This window comes from Diadema antillarum, unplaced genomic scaffold (genome assembly GCF_040938485.1).
Source record: "Diadema antillarum isolate AM-2024a unplaced genomic scaffold, OU_Dant_1.0 seq00000633_RagTag, whole genome shotgun sequence".
NCBI lineage: Eukaryota > Metazoa > Echinodermata > Echinoidea > Diadematoida > Diadematidae > Diadema > Diadema antillarum.
The window spans coordinates 1520579-1538806 of NW_027271550.1; the positions used below are offsets into that span (position 1 = coordinate 1520579).

Sequence of the window (18228 nt, forward strand, 5' to 3'; positions counted from 1 at the left end):
AAGAGATTATGTGGTATTAAGAAAAAGACTTCTCAGTTGCATTATGGTAGCTTATGACAGCACTTTCTCTGAGTTTAATAGTGTCATATGGCAGATTACTTCATTTGTGAAGTTCCTGTTTTATGCAGAGCACTTCTGCACTTCCTAGATGAGAAGTCAATTACAGGGGGAGAATACATTAATGTTTTACCAGGATAATGAGTGTCACTCTTCAGTATAAGATTAGATACATCTCCGTGACATGGTTTGACAAATAATGACTGGAGGATGCAATACTGTCCCAGAATAGGCTCGTGAAACCTATAAAAATGTACTTCTTGTGACTAGGATATATACTTCCAGTGCTTTCTTTTGCACATGGAAATACATATTCTGTACTAAGTCCTCAGCCTGAGACATCTGATACAGATGTAATCCTATTGTGATATGCCGCGGTCTGTCCATTTGTTTATCAGCCAGAGTAGAAACAGCGTTAAAACATCTGAGTACTGTGGTATTGAATTGTTTCGGTGCTCATTAAACCATGTCACATTTGAGCAGTGTTAAAAGTGAAGTGAAGAGAATTACATGTACTACCATCTGGTATTATGTAATGGTGAAATCACTCAGTGCATCCACAAATTTCTAGGGTAAGTCACTCTAATCAGAATGGAATAGAGTCTTGCTATTCTGTTATATGTCTTTATAGGAAAGTACTTTGCATGTTGCAAGCCCCCCCCCCCCCAAAAAAAAAACAAACATGTTATTCATGACACCTGTTTTAAGTATACAAATGACGCACAGGTCTGAGTGCGTCAGTCGGAATTGTGTGCATAAGGCAACTATGGAATGCTTAACCCACGAGGCGAAGCCGAGTGGGTTTAGGCTAAATTCCATAGTTACCGCATGCACACTATATTCCGACTGACGCACGAAAAGACATGTGCGTCATCTGATTTATAGAATGGGTAATTTTCTTGTCAAAAACCCATTTTTCTATCGTGTTACCCGATGACAAAATTACTGGATGCATTTCCTTTTGGCTTGCCGTAAACGAGCATGCATCAGTTTTTACTGGACGCACGGCCAGCCATGCATCAGTATTTACTGGACGCATGGCCAACTTGAGTGCGTGAACGCTTGCTTAGTGCGCAAACCTTTGTTACAAGTACGCGTACTCTTGCTACAAGTGCGCGATAACATGTTTACCACTGTGACTCAGCGTACGTAGCGTGCGGCCAGTAAAAATCAACACATAGCTCTCGACCAATCAGATCGCAGGATTCTCGCTACCCATTCTATAATACTTTCTATGAACACTGGATTGGCTCAGGACATAACAAATACAATATGTTCCTTTCATTTCAGTCAGTTTTGTAATGTCAAAGTAAATATTTTCATGCCAGTAATTTTTCGCACTGGGCTGAGTAAGAGGAATTTTGCATGTTTCTAATTCTGCGGAATCGGGACATTACAAAGTGTTCTTGTAACAAGCAAATATATTCCATTGGTTTTATTTTTTCACTAGTTTCTGGTCAGATTCCACTGTAACAGTAGTTCCTGTAAGTATTGGGAGTTTGTATGCATGTGAGGAACATTTCCTCCCCATCTTTTCCTTGTGGTCAGGTAAAGGGTTCTACCACTGTTCCATTCTAGAGAAACTGAAATAACAATTGCACAAGTTTTACAGTAACATTTAGCAGTCATTTCACTTTTCAGTCTCTATAGCATATTCAATCTTCCAGAACGTGATTAGGTCATGATTACATATTGGTCATGTTAATGCCAAGAGAAAGGAGTATTTTCTGAAATGTCATGAAAATTAAGGTATTTCACCTGAGAGAAGTATTGCAAAATTTCCAAGTCTATCTGTTGCGTTGTATGAAATATCCTGTGGTGTGGAATCATACTTGAATACGGAGTAGTAAAAGGTACAAGATTTGCTTTTTCAGTTTCGCTTTGGTGTGATCTTGAATCACTCAGGTAACCAGATATGATGATGTGGGATATGTTTAACCCATTAAAGACTATCGGTAGTCCTGAGTAGCCGAGTATACTTACAGCTTGCGCAGCTTCTATAGGAAATGTGTGTTGAAGCAAAATCAGCTCTCAATCTGTCCTAGGGTGCATTCTTTGTAAGAGGAAATCATGTGTGAAAATCTTGCCCAGATTGACATGGACTAATTCGGATCAAGTGGACACAGTATTTCATGATGAGAGGTAACAACTCCTTTGATTATTGGAAAGGACAAAAGTTCTGTACATAACTCACATATGCATCGTTTTTTTACAACTTTGTAAATACAGTAAATTGTCAAAAAGAAACTGAATTGCTCTGTTTGTGTTGTATTTGCTGAAGCTTCTGAAGTAGTTGAAGGTTGATGTGTGGATGTGAGCAAAGTGATGTAGTTTGGTTTGTGCTTGTTCATTGGCATCTCACAGTAATGTGTGTTTGTTGTAGGAAATCATTTCTTGCAGGACAGGAACAGTCACCCCAGTTATGCATTCAGTTCCATTTAAAGCAAACTTTGCTCTCCTCCTGTCTATTGGAAAGTAGTTTATCGGTAAAATGCTGACGATCACTGCTTTTGCTCCTTCGAAGTTTCAATAGACCACATTTTGGTCATTGATTTCTTTGTTAAGTTTGGGTATTAAGAGTGCTATATACCATGTTTATGTTCTGGTGTAATTGCAGTGGACAAATATCAACCTTGCACATTTTGAAAACTCCCGATCAAAATGTTTGAAATGTTGATACACAGAGCAGCTCTAAAGGTGAACAAACTTGGACATGTAACAATCAACTAAATCTGTAGTTTATATACAATAATCTTATTATCACTTAATCATGCAGATATTTAGAAATAGATGATAATAATAATAATAATAGTAGTAGTAGTAATAATGATAATAATGATAATAATAATAATTATTATTATTATTATCATTATTATTATTATTATTATTATTATTATTATTATTATTATTACCACTACTACTACTATAAATAATAATATTATGTGATTTCTTAAAAAGCACTATATCTAGTTACCAACTACTCAGAGTGCTTGCTGCTCTCTCTCCAGGATGTTTCTACAGAAAATAGAAAATAGAAAAGGTACAAAAAACAACGATCCAATACAGTGCAATACCATATAAGGCAATTCAATTCAATGACAATGCCTAAGAAGAAATGAAGAAACGACTAATAAAAAATCGGAATTATGTGGGGAAAAGGGGGTAAACGGAAGAATGGAAAGAGAGGTGACATGATCTCATTGCTTGGACTGGAGTCCTTAAATTAAAAAAATATACAATACAAATATACAATACATGTATATCTGACTTTTTCATGAATTATGACCCACTGACAGGTAATGTCAATAAGCTACCACATTTATTTTTATTCCATTAATTGTAAGATATCAAAGCAAGTTCTTGTAATTATTGTAGCTTTGCATCCTAATTTGTGCCTTTCTGAGGACTTAGCCAGTCAACATCAACATTGTTAGCCATGGTGCCATTTCTGTTGTGTGTGTGTGTGTTTTGGGTATTTTCTTTTCTTTTCTCTCTGTTTAAAATTCCTTGGGCCTATGTTGCTCATTCAAACCAAATATACAGCCATTTGCAACTTTAAGTAAACGATTGCAATAAAAGATAAAATTGTAGCAGCTTTTCATGATACAAAGTGGAATTTTATCGTAATTCTAACATCTTAAAGTACTAGTAACTTGCATTTCCAATATAGATTTCAGCTAGGTAGGGGTGTGCTCTATGCGGCATGCACCACCACCACAAACGGCACTAACTATGATTTAAACGTAGATGGCGCTTACTGCTTAGGGTCGTACTCTGTACTTGTGCACCATGTACCACGTATGTACACAATCCCTTCAGGTACGTGTACACGATCGACTCGCAGGCCATGTACGTACTCGTGTATGATGTGTACGTTACCGGTACCTACTACGAGCATACGAATTGTATTGGTACACGACGTGGATTCGAGTTTTCAAGTGTGCGTAGCGGTCTTGTGGAGAGCATAAACGAAGTGCTGCAAAATGACTATGATTTACTCCGCCTCTCGATAAGTTACCTGTACAAAAATTTATGTGGATATTCACCATACGCAGGTGTCGCCATGCAAGGTATATCGATGTTTTGATACGCCACAGTAATGTGCAGATTCTTCTTGAAGAAAACGGTACGCGACTTCCAGTTTATCGCATTGCCCACCGGCACCGACCCGTTCGTTCTCGGTCGTGCGTAGCCGCTCCGTGTGTTTGGTAGCTTCCAGCCGGCTGAGTAACGGGGGAGCAGCTATCGAGCAGCCAGCGTGTTTGAGCTTTCGTGGCTAATCATGAGCCCGAGAGAGTTCTATTTGAGTGCGGATCGTAGGGAGAAAACCACAGCCTGACTGGGCCTGCTGCTTACTCATCGTGATACCGGAAGACGTGAGCGGAAGCCAAGAGAGTGTGCTTTATTTACGTTTTTGAACCCGAAGCCTACCTGAACGTTTTACAAAATGGTAGCACTAATCCGAAGAAAGTCTCGGCTCCTATTATTGGGTGCGATAACATGGATCGTAGTTGTTATTTTGTATCTTCATAACAACGATGCCGACGAAAAAGTGAGTAGAAATTAGGGAATATCTAAATATGGGGTACTAGTACTCGACTCTACAACTACAGAATTGTAAGTTACTTAGTTACAATGTACACTGAAAAATACCTTTTGCATGATACTGGAATTTTTACCAGTGCAGTGGGGGCAGTGCCAGAAACAGTGGCAGGGTGGTATACTATAGCTACAACTGCACTGGTACTGTACTCGATATAGAAGCTACCTGGTACACCTTGTAGCTGCCAGCTGCATGCAAAATCTGTGTGTGGCTGAATGTTTACAGAGCCGTCAGATCACACATTACCCTCCAACTCCAACCCAAGACATCTAATAAAATACTGTATGGTTCCATGATGACACACACATACAATGTACGCATTACATTAGTCGAGTCTAGAACCTAGACCTCTATGTAAGATACAAAAAGAAAGTGCTGCATAGGAGCTAGAGCTATAAGTACAAAATGTATAACCTTGAAAGAGTTGTTAGAGTGCCACAGTTTACGAGTGTTGTCAGATTTAAGTCAACACAAAGGCTGGCCAATTTCATCAGATAATACGCATGCATCTGTATGCTATACAATGTACGTAGGCCTCCACGTTAAAATTGCATATGATTTGTAGTGATATGGGTGGTGTCATGACTCATGAATGAGTAGTGCATTGGTAATTGTGTTTGCTGCATGCATCCTGCAATACTTGTGGAAATGAGTTTACACCCAATAGATGGTAGAATTGTTTGCAATTCCATGGTTGTGAAGCTCTCGAGTTTTGCTGTCAAGTTTTCTTCATTTTCCTCCCCACCTCCACTCTCCAGCTCCATTCCATTCCCCAGCTCTCTGCTCTCCAGTACAGTGCCACTCTTCAGCTACACACCCCACCTCCACTCCCCACCTCCACTTCCTACCTCCGCTCCCCAGCTCCACACCCCACCTCCACCCCCACTCCCTACCTCACTCCCCACTGTCATCACACCTTGTCTCCATGGATATAATCCTCATCTCCACACCCCACCTCCACACCCCACCTTCACTCGACTCCCCACCTCCACTCCCCACCTCACCTTCTCTCCTCCATACTCTACCTTTACTCTCCACATCTACATCTACCTCTACTCCCCACTGCCTCTAGCTCCACACCCCAGCTCCACTGCCACTTCCTAGCTCACTAGGTACTCCCTACCTCCACTCGGTCCTTGCCTCCATCCATTCCTCACTTTCATTCCTCACCTCCACACCCCATTTCCACCTCCCACCTTCACTCCCCACCTCACCTTCTCTCCTCCATACTCTCACTCTCCACCTCCACCTTTATTCCCCATCTTTATCTCTCCACTCCCCACCTTGTGCATACCCCTCCTCCACTCCCCATCTCTACTTTTATCTATTAAGATAAAGAAGAGTTTAAAAAAAAGTTTTCAAAATTTAAAAACTCGGAAACATGGGGAGAGAAGATTGGAACAATTGAATTGATCTTCATTAATTGCTTACCTGTGTTCATTCGAAACCACAACTACAAAAGTTGTAGCACAGACCTGCTAGAATAGAAATGCCTTTGTTTTCACTTCAGCCAATACATGTGCATTGAAGCACAAGCTCATCTTTAACATTCAACTTTAGTCAAGATTTTTTGGCTATGTTTGAATACTCATAATACAGATAGTGATAAAGCTGTTCACAATTCGCCTCAAGGATTCCCTGATATAATCCTAATCGGGCCAGCCTCCTCTTGGCATGGTGTCCCCACGTTACCGGGTCTTTAATTGGCACAATTTTAGAATGGACTTGACTTTGTTGCTGGTTTGAGATTTGCTATCTTGGTGTCTCATTAACCTCCAAGTTCCAGCAAAAGTGGGTTTGCTCGAAGTAAACAATCAAAAGAACAAACAATCTTACTTTATGTCATTGTCTTGTAATGGTCATGGATTCCAGTAACACATTATTAAAAGTCCAATGTGTTTAGGATTTTGAAAGTTAGTCGAGGCTCACATAAGTTTTTCAACCAAGCAATGATAAGATTCATGAATATTTGTGAAATCCAAATCTTTTGAACAGCATCCTGTTACAGTGTTTCAGCGGGATACCTGGTATCCAACAAACTTTCATCAAAAGCAGTCTAACTCAAACTAAAAGGTATTGTGGTACGCATCTTTATTTGTATACACTCAGAATGATTGATAGTGTCTCTCTCGCCCACTTGCAACTTGTTTGTTTCTGCTCACTCCAGTGCCAGAGGTTAGATTGTAACTATCAAGGATCCCATAATGTTTTCCATGTAGTCACTGATTAAACCTCAAGTTCGGATTCTGCAATGTACAAAAAGTGTAATACACTTTACTGTACAAGTACATGTATATTAACTGTATCCGTTGCAAAACTTACCACCTACAAGTGTAGGCAAGCGGCTGCAGTTATGACACACATACACTTGTAGTATGGATTGTGTCTCACATTTGCTGGAAAATGAAAGAGATCCGGCTTTGTCATTATTCAATACATATTTAGGTCCAAATGTCGCTGGCATTGTGCATTGATACATTCATGGCTATAAGAATGACAGGAAGAATGAAGCTGTACCGGTAGACCTATTTTCATTGCTGCATTTTTGGTGCATTCACCCAAGACATCTGTACAGGATGATACACTGTACATGTGTAGTGTAACACTACCATAATGCAAATATCTACAATGTTTACACTAAAAAGGTATTGTACAAGAACAGTTTATATCAGAGATGCTGGAAAGCGGGCACTCTTAAATGAGTGCCTTGTTTATGATGAGAACTCTGACCACTGTAATAAACAGATCTCTACAACGGTAAATCACAGCTTGCATCATGTGAGCCAAATTCAAGTGTATTAAAGTTATCACCAGGAGTGTATAAATTTTGTAGTGTCAGAGAGTTACAAGTGTAAAAGAGTTGAGTCTGCAAGATAAACTACAATTCTAATTGACTTGACCTGACCTTGGGAAATTGGGATATTAAATGATATGGAAACTGTCCTGTGTGTGAAGAACACTTCCCACCAGAATGATTGCTGGGTCTGAAATGCTATCTGTTACAATTGTACATTATCCTTGTAGTGTTGAACTTTATTACTACATGTACTACAATGTATCAACGATTTTCACATTACTTTTGTGCTTGTACATGTATACAAGTGTACTTTTGTGACTGTACATGGCAAGTACGTATTGCCTTTGTCACCTCCACTTTAGTTCCGCTTTATTCTCTTTAAGACAAACAAACAAACAAACAAACAAACAAACAAAATATTAGAACACATACACTGTACATGTACTGTATTAAAAGACAGAGGAGGTCAATTCTACCAAACATACTGATTTACAGTGTAAGTGTTAATTTTGGCCTTTTTAATGTATCAAACAGGAATTACATTATATGTAGAAGTATGTTGGACTAGGAAGCCAAGGCATAGTGATCAATAATTGATACAATTTCAGACAATGTACATTCTGTCTTTACTTTGAGTTGCACTGTAATTATCTGTTTGGTCACCTGTGAAATGTCAATGTAAATTTTCGTAATAGAATGTTTTTTTTTTCTTCAAATATTATGAAATTAATATTAAGTATTTTCACTTCAAACCATAAATTCAATTCAAGACGAGAAAAGGATAGGAAATCAACCCTGATCATGGTTTACTGTATGTTGAAATTTTGCAGTTTGGGCAAAATAGCAAAATCAAATTGAAAAAAAAAAAAAGATGCTCTTGTTTGTCAAGGAATAACATGATCAATTTTGCAGAAAAACTTGGTTTTGCCATCAATACACAGTTTATAATATATACTGGTACTGTAAAAGTGGGAATTTTCGCGGTGTTGAAATTTTCACGCATTTCGCGCAACCAGAAACTACCGCGAAAATAAAAGCACGCGAATATTTTTGCTAGCCATATGTTTCTGTGCGTCATGTCTTGATTCCGCGGAATTAAAAACACGTGAAACTCTTCTTACCCGGCCAAGCGCGAAAAATTAGTCGCGCGAAAATATCCACTTTTACAGTACTCGACAAGTTTGTATTGTAAATGTGATACAGTATGTGGGCACAGCAGATAGGGAATGAGGAACAGCTTGCTTGGCGTGATTACTTGTAATAGCATTCTTTGTATACACATATTGTAACTACATCATAAATGGTCAACTCTCATAAATGTTTTTGTCACGGGCAGGGTAATCACATTGAATGAATGAGATCAATTTTCCAAATGAAGATAATTTCAACTTCTTTGCAAAGGGTCCTGACAGTATCACTTGTTAGAGGAACAGTGGAAAAAAAATTGTGTTGATTCATAGGAAACATGCACTTCATGCTTCGTTGATATCTATAATTTTAGAATAACACAGAGTTTATTGTTACCCCTCTCCCAACAATCTGTGGTCTTCAATAGAGGACATTGATTTCACTTTACAACAATTTTAGTAACCCACCAGATGCAATGGGATGCAGGCACAAAAAAAAAACAAACATTTCAATGTCAATTGTTATTTTACTGCTGGCAGCACACTTTCATGCTTAATTCCACACATGTAGTTTCTTTTATGCGTCAACTGTTGCCATGGTGTTGGATGTCGGATCAATGAACCCAGCAGAGGTGTCAGACAGGCAGTGGATGCATGCCCAGGAGCCGATTACTGTGGTTTTTGTGCATGATTCAGAAATTATTACTAGGAACAGTTAGTTATCATCTCTCTATTTCAGGCATGCTTAACTAAATAGGATGCATACAACGGTGTAGTCATGTGTGTATGTTTGAATACAACAGAGTACACGATAAAGTAAACACACTTACTCTGTACACATTCAACTATACAGATGTACATGTACAAAATGTACATGAACATTTCATACGGGTACACATGTATAGCAGGAATAAAACTACTGGCACCATGTGCAATGAGGCAAAAAGTGCCAGAAAAAAAGAAAAGAAATTATGTCAGTCAGGTAGTTTGAGACCAGAACAAAACAAGCAAATTTCACAGTAAAAAATGATGTGTTTGACTCATCAACTTTACAATAATGTAATTGTGTGTGTATAACATTATTGTGATTTGAAATTTATTGATTTGACATTTCTTGCATGCACAGTTTTTTTTTTAATACAGAAAATGTTAAGATATGAGTCATAGTGGATAGACTCTATTTATTGATATCAAATTACAAGTTTTGATCGGAAAATAGTTTAAAGATGCTGAAAAATTCTAGCACAGAAGATTTAATTGTCATAATTCTATTCATTTCAGATAAAACTTTGGTACAGTCATCTGTATACTTTACATGTACACACTTGTACAGTAGAAGAGATAAAATTGTGTCAAAACTTTCTTTGAAACTTTCTTTGTAAATTATTGCTGAACCAGTTTATGAAGCAGGCTGTGTACTCCAATTGAATGTTGTGTTAAGGCATTGTTTTACTTGTTTTCTTTGTTATTTCATAGTTTCCTTTTTATTGTTGTTATTACCACCATTGTGCGCCTGAGAGAACGATGTGAATACTGGCGAGGCCTATGAATATGCGTGATATACAAGATACAAGATACAAATTGTACATGCCCTCCTGCTGTGCTTTGCCAATGGCAGTGAGCAGTAGTGGGCACATTGTACATGTTGTGCGGAAGAGACATTCACTATCAATAAAACAGCCTCAATCACATGTCATATTATCACTACCACTTTAATCATCGGCCATTTTGGGCGCAGATAGACTGCCTCTGGTGTAAATATTGACGTTGAGTGCTGTGATGGGCATCTGAGGTCCAATCCTGTTATTAACCCGGCCATACACCATTTACAACACCATCTATTTCAGCAGTTGTACTGTGATTGCATACAGTGTACATACTGTACATATTATTCTTCACAGGTCCTTTACAAGTAACAATACTGTTTGGGGAACTTGCAAAGTGCAATTTTGAAGTTTAAGAAATTGTAAGGAGGTGGTGACCTACATATTATGTACTCTACATTGTATAATTACTCTGAGAGATAGAATTTTGATATTACAGTACATCTCTCATACTACAACATTGTAGTACTACATTGTACAGTGTAGGTAAATTGTAGGTAAAATTATAGGTTAAAAAAATATAAGGAAATGGTTTTTAAGTTTACAGTTTTTGTACAAATGACTTGACTATCTTCTCACTATAATGAGTCTTGCCTGATAGATTCTGATGAAGCCTGGAGAATGTGTCATAACCTGTTGTTACTTATATTATGATTTATTCAAACATTATTACAATGTACCTCAGCAACTCCTATTTGATTGGCTGATATAGCAGAATGCTACATGACTTATTTTTTGCCACTTGCCGGTTGGGCAAGCAGATTTGGAATATGTTGCAAAACACTTGCCCGAACATGATTTTACTTGGCCCAAAAGAAAGTCCAAAAATATAAGAAAAAGAACGAATATAACTTGTGAATCAAGGGCTTTATAAACTACAATAATTTGAATGAACAGCACACGGTAACTCTTGCGCTTTAATTATTCAAATTCTACCTGTAACTTAGCTCGAGCTTTATCATTTTCGTTCTTTGGTTCATGCTGATAGGGCTGTACGTTTACTTTAATGTATTTGTGCAATGTTAAATCGAAAAAAAAAGTCAGGACTGTCATCTTCCTCGTCTCCAGCAGCTGCATCAGCTTCTGGCTCAAAGCGGTAGAGCCTGACCTCCAACTCTCATACTGGTATTAAATGGGAGGATATCCCATTGTCAAAGCTTTCTGACAATTCTCCAGTGTCAGAATTCGTGATGGAATCTCCTCTTCCATCATCACTACACTGCTGGAGGGAGAATTACTATTATGTGTATCATTTTAAAAGAAAAAGTCGTCGAAAATATCAAAAGTTTGTGAGTAAATCAAAACTGTATTTCAAGCATAAATCTACATGTACTTTGTATGCACACTGCACACTACATGTAGCACTTGTATGCTTTTTGCCTCCTTGAGAGTTACATTGTGTAAACAGGGCACTACATACATACATGAGTACAATGGTTCCAAGTTTGGTATGTACACTTACATAATTTTGAGGGGCATTCCCAGTGTACAGTTTTTCTTTTCTTTCTTTGTATCTTGTTCCTTATTCAAAATTACCGAAAATTAGTGCAAAAATCAAAATCAGTTAAAAGAAAATTTCCCATGATGATGTGTGAGAGGACAAATACATGTACAATCACATGTACATGTAAGACGTTCTTGATTTCTGCGGACCTTTAAGACCCACTTAAAACTTGATGGTTCCTTCAGTGTGCAATATGGTGACTCACCTATCAAAACGTCAAGATACTCATGAGATGCAAAATATTCTTCTCCGCTCATGTTCATGCTAATCGGCAGTGCAGAGCTTTCCGTTTAGAATTGAAGGTCATAATCATCCAGCCATCTCATAATGCGACTCACTGCGATAGTTTCCTGCCTGTCTGCACAGTGTTATGAATGCTTGGGTGCAGAGGTACTGTACCCGCAGTCTTTGGGCCATCATTCATGATATTAACTGATGGGTTCTGGGAGTAATGAGACCCCCCTTCCTCCCCCCCCCCCCCCCCCCATAGGCACACCTGGTTCCTTGGTTCATATTGACCAACTAGTAGTATCAGAATGGTTCATTGATAAAATTTGAACATTGCATCATACACATATGTATTATATTTCTTATCTTTTCGAGTGTGTACATCATAGCTCAAGGTAAGAAATTTAGTCTAAGAATCGAATTGAACTAGATCAAAAATGTAACCAGTTAATTTGCCTTACAGCATCAAATGTGTTGGAACCCCCCTTTTTTTTCCCCTCTGGTAACCATGTTTCCTCCAGCATGGTAGACTGTATATCATTATCATATCCTCTTTTTTTTGGGGGGGGGGGGAAGGGGTGCTGCTGATATTCTATCCAGTTTTTGAGAGCAGGACAGTAGGTTTGAAAATATTAACATACAGTGTAGGAGCAATATTTTGTTTTCTTTAAATGATAAACTCTCACATAAGCCTCATCCATACTAAGTTGATCTGTAAAGATGAAGTGCTAGCTATCATATACAAAAATCTCTCCCCCCCCCCTCAAATTTGGATAATTTTTCTTTTCTTTTTCTTTTTTAGATGTGCCAGTCATGACTGTGTACTTCATATCAAAATGGCTGTTGATTTTAATGGTGAGGCGCTTATTCCATGTCAGGCCTAGTGAAAGCTACCATTAGCAAACATGAAAAGGTGTCTAGTGCCCTTTAATCTAAATGTCATGTCAGTTGGGATCGACGCTCTGTGATTTCTTCCCGTGGAAGTGTTCTGTCCTCCAGAGAGGATGGCATCATCTGATGGCCTCCACAAAAATCCTCCTGTCTCTTGTCATTTCGAGCAATTTTGTACCAGTGTGCTCCCCTTTCCTCTGGAGGGGGGGGGGGGGGGGTGGAGGGAAGTGGGCTGCAAATTGTTGGATACATGGCATGACATTACAGACCCTCTGCTCTCTGGTTCCTACCACTCGTGAACTCTGACCTGTAGTGTACGCCCAAACTTCACTACCTATTTCTGTGAATCCCTCCCTCACAGTTTGTTGGTGAAGCTGCCATTCCATGATGAAGTTGGCTTTCTTGAAAAAAAAACTAAAACAAAAACAAAAACACACAAAGATTGTTAGACAAGCAGAACAGTGACAGTTTCAAAATTCTGTTGGGGAGAGAAGAGAAGGCTGTTCTAAAGTGTTTTCCAATATTTGAAAGCAATAGAATATAAAGATATGGAATAATTTATATATCATTACAACTCTTTCAATTATCCGACTCCGAGGACTTATGACTTTCTACATTCCCTCTCGAGAGGAAATTTATGATTAGAAAGATGTGCAAGTCCAACATGTATGAGTTGTGAGGCAACATGTTCTGTATGTAGTTGTCAGTTGTCATTTTTACAAATGTCAATGCGGGCATCCAAAGATTCCATAACTTATTTTTTTTTTTACCTTATCAGTAATTTGATGAGACTTCCTCCCTCTGATTTCCTCTTTATCTACAGTGAACTTACATGTTGGATGAACTTGAAGCTTCCATTTTTTGGTCTTATGCAATACTTTAAAGATATCACACTTGCAATACTTTGAATATATCACACTTGTAGAATATTAGTCCAAATTGTTCGCTAAAATATTTAAGATCTGCATTGTTTGCAAGTTATCATGAAATATTGATCTCTCCATGTGTCCCAAACTCTCAACTGCCTGGTCTTTATTCAGTAGTCTAAATATAACCATATAATCATCCTTATAGTCACTTCACAGAAATGTTTTGCACCATTTAATGCTAGTGAGGTTTCTCATGATCAGGTGTTGTGTGTAGCAGGAGCTGTGAGCACAGATCTCCCTGGGAGCTCATATTTCCAGGAAATGTCATCATGGGATGATGAGAATTGCATCCCATAGAGATATTATGCCGTGTAGAGTTCTTGTCTAGGAGAGCCTGTCATCGATTTTGTTTTAAAACAATTATCACACTGTCTATGCTTCTCTGTCAGCTTGAAAAGTATTTTACAGTTTAATTTTGTTATCTTGTATTTAATTTCTTGTTTCACTCTTTTGAACATTTGTATGTCGGTGTATAAGAGAAGCAAAGTAATTTTGTTGATTAAAGGCATAATTTGCCATTTGCAGAAGAAACAAAAACCCAGCATTAGTGCTTCAAAAAGTTGTAAAATGTGAGTTAGGGATAGAAACAACCAGTGTAAAAATTTTAACCAGTATAATCAATGTTAAGTATTGGTAGATATACAAAACGTAAACAATAGTTGTAATAGAAATGTTTCCAGACTAAACCGTCTACAGTTATGGTTTAATGAGAAAAATAGTGATATTTCCTTATATTTTAGGCTTTATTGCAAAAGAATTTCATATGGTGGGATGTTTTGTGATACAACTGATCTGCACATATGCATCAAAAGTGATATCTTGAACATTTTTTAAATCACTGCTCCCAAAGGTATTTGAACAGGACCTTTAAATATACATGTAGACTCACCAAGCAAGCATGCACATATACAGTTGTATGTAATCGAATATTTATGTAAGCAAATAATACACCAAAAGCCCTGTAATGATACATGTATGTACAAGTGTACAATTGTACATGTACAGATATCATTTGTATCTAGAGTTAAATATCATTTTTGTCTGCTTGACAGATATGTAGAGACCGGTTTCAGTTGATAACTCTACCATATGAAGATCCTGTCAGTATAACTTATCAGTTGTACAACGTTGTATCTGTTTCCTTTTCCATAGTATGTATAATGTACTTCCAATACTGTACAAATAATGTGTCATAATTATTTGTATGTACTATAAAAAGGGTCAAAATTGTTTGCTAGCACTGCAGTGCTGTTATTGGAGAAACAGCCATGTTTGTGGTGATACACACTGCATTTCAGACTTATTATTGATATGCCAGACTGCAGTACAATTGTACTTAGCTTGGTGTTCCATATTACTTCATCTCAACATTATGCATTTAAAAAGTCCCAACCTGGGATTCAAACTCTGAAGGCAAATTTGTGTAGGTTTCTGTTGGAAGTCTTTTGTTTGTTTGTTTGTTTTTTTCTCCAGCATGTTGTCCGTTTTGGGCATGGGATGTTGGATGTACAGTGTAGCATGCTTATCAGGATGTCCTGTAGAAAACTTTATACACGCTGCAAAACCCCCTCTTGGACCACCCTGGATCTAATACTGTGGAATTCCAGCCTTTGCTCAAGATGGAGGCAAGTTTTGAGCACGTTACAAGTGTAATATGATTGTACTTCTGGTAGTACAGCCTACATGTTTTTAGCTGATTTGACCCTCATGACCCGCACATCATTTGCCCCGTGTCTGGAGATTTGTGTTTACTAGGCTTGGAAAAGTGTTGGGTGTGTTTATTGTCTTCTTGTCCTTTTTATTCTTTCTTTTAACCTGATACTTGTGTTATGGCAGTTGGTCACAAGAGCATCTATATCACATAGGAATGAGGTAGGGAGATAACTGAAGTAAAATGTTAGATTATCTTTCTACTTCTGTAGGAGTTCCCACTGTGCAGAGCATGAATGAAGATCTCAAAGTCTTGGTCTTATTGGTCGCCATTGGAATATTTTGGTTGAATTTTCAGGTGAATGTGACCTCTGGATCAGATACAAGTGCAAAGTTCAGCAGTTGCATATTTTATTATTAATATCATAGTGTAGGTAGTCATATAGGGTAGTAGGATGGCTTTATAATTCTGATTATTTACGAACAGGAGGGGTGTTGTTCTTTTTGATGCAAACAGAGAACTTGTGGGGAACAATTCATCAAGATTAATCTTATATGATGGTCATTGTACAGCTGTAGAAACAGCCTGAAATAGTTTTCATTATTGTGAGGTGAACTTGCGGATATTATTGCCATGTGTGAACTCAGCCATCATTTGATTGGCGTTTCCTGCCTGTGCATACCATGTACTCAGTTATTTGGAATCTTGTACACTGGTATGTACACACATTGTACAGCCTTGTATGTTGTAAGCTTACATGAATGTGCTTAGTATGCTGAGTTGAAGGGGTGTATCAGTAGAAAGCCCTTGTCTGTGTGCCCCTGACTCAATGTCCTGGCTCATGTTGTGGTAAATGCTCACCATTTGTGAACCTTCAATCAGCTGAATTTTTGTGTTTATTTACGCATAGGCCTTGTACATTGAATTGATTCGTTTCATGTCAGCTAGCCGGGACATATCATTTTTTTTTTTTTTTTGAATTAGAGTAGAATGTTCAATAGAGTATGACAGACTGTACTCTCTTGTGGAAATTTGTCACCAAAAGAGAGTTTTTTGTTTCATGGAAGTGTACTGAAACAAAGGGGGTGGGGGTGTTGTATGTAATTGAAAAGTGAATTTATATTAAGCATTTTAAACTGTTGAACATGGATGGCATCCTAGTGACACTTTGAAACTGTTTTCAATCTCAAAAATAAAGCCCTACACATTTTACACTAACAAACCTGATGTTAAAAGCAGGAATCAGTTTTTGCATCCCCTTCAAGCACTTGCAGAAAAAAGTATACATGGTACATACTACAGTGTATGTGCATTCTATCGCAGCGTTCATGTTGGAGGGGGGGGGGGTTCAAGTACGGCGTAGGTTCACACACAGCTGTATGTGACATGTTGATCTGCTCCTTGGTAAGGTGTTTGACATCCCTAAACAGGTGTAGGATAGAAAGGAAAGTGAAACCTGTCCTTCATGTTTGTATGTGCCAGGAATGGAAGGGTCATGTGACTAAAAGTCTTTTTTTTTTTTTTTTAAACAGATAGCCATACAGTGTCTGCATCGACAATCCCACAATGTTTAATAGTAAAAAGAATATGTTGTGGATATGGGTTTTCACATGAATTTCTTTGTTGAAACTGCGTATTGTACTTGCTCCAACATTCATACACTCTCCGAGGTGCAAATTATTGTGCTATTTCTCAAATTTTTGCGATAATTCTGAAGTGATTACTAGATTTCTTGAGATTTATATTGCAATGCAAATCTCCAGAAATTGTATTCAGCTTTATTTGCATTGCAGTGTTAATCCTACAGTCTGCCTTAAGTGGAGTGCCATGAAGGTGAAGTTTGCTGCCTTGTTGAGGGCTAGATACACAGGTCTTTTGTGCACACAACATATGTGTACATGTATATCAGCATCAGTTACATTTTTCCCTTTTTATGTCAATATCTTGTGAATTCTAGAGGTTTGTAGTATTTGTACACACAGTCTTGAAACTGGTGGCAAAATTTGATTTTGTAATAGCAGTCAGTATCTGATGTAAAGGAATTCATTCATTGATTGGTGTCATACACTGTATGTGTACATTGTACAGTACGTGTTATGCCAAGTAACAAATAAAAGCAAGTATACATTTAGATTAAAGGCATGGTACAGTATTGGTGGATATCAGAATTGGGCTTTTAAGTTTTTGCGGGATGCCAAGACAACACCTATGAAATAGTACGGAGCATACCATTTTAAGAGGAATTCAAAGTTTATTAGATGAAAATCGGGTTTGGAATGACTGAAATATCCAAAAACAAAGTAAAACAAAGCGATCGTAATAAAGTGTGGGTCCCCCACTTTATTAGAATTGCTCTGTTTTGGATATCTCACTCATTTCAAAACCAATTTTCATCAAATAAACATTGAATTCCTCATGGAATTACATGCTCTTTCATATTTCATGAGAGGTTTCTCATTATCTCACCAAAAAAATGCTAGAAACTTGAAATTAGGCCTCAACCAAAACCATACTATCCCTTTAAGAAATAATCCATTATGCATAACTCCTTTGTATCAAACATTACATGGAAATCTTTGTCCAGATGTTACATTCTACTGTAAGTTTTAAAAAAATAAAAAAATCATGCTGCTGGTATTGTCCTCCAAGTAGCTGATGCACACTGATTGTTGAGACCAGAGAGCAGCCAGAGAGTGGGACACGTCTTCTTCGGGCGACGGAGATGGACGGAGGAAAATTAAACTTAATGTGCCCGTGGCTAGATCCGGCACTGTTGCTGATGTAGAACATGCGCTCATTACTGCCCGCACCTCGGACCCGAAAGGTCTGCAAGCGCG

At 37.9% G+C, this 18228-nt stretch overlaps 1 protein-coding gene across 1 annotated transcript in view; it reads left to right on the forward strand.

Annotated features, from left to right (window-relative positions):
• Positions 1-3983: 3983 nt before the first annotated feature.
• LOC139736221 (polypeptide N-acetylgalactosaminyltransferase 2-like) overlaps positions 3984-18228 on the forward strand; it is a 111854-nt gene continuing 97609 nt past the window's right edge. Inside the window, exon 1 of the mRNA XM_071646955.1 lies at positions 3984-4609. Within this exon, the coding sequence (XP_071503056.1) occupies positions 4505-4609 (105 nt within the window). The 5' untranslated portion in view covers positions 3984-4504. The remainder of the gene's footprint in view (positions 4610-18228) is intronic.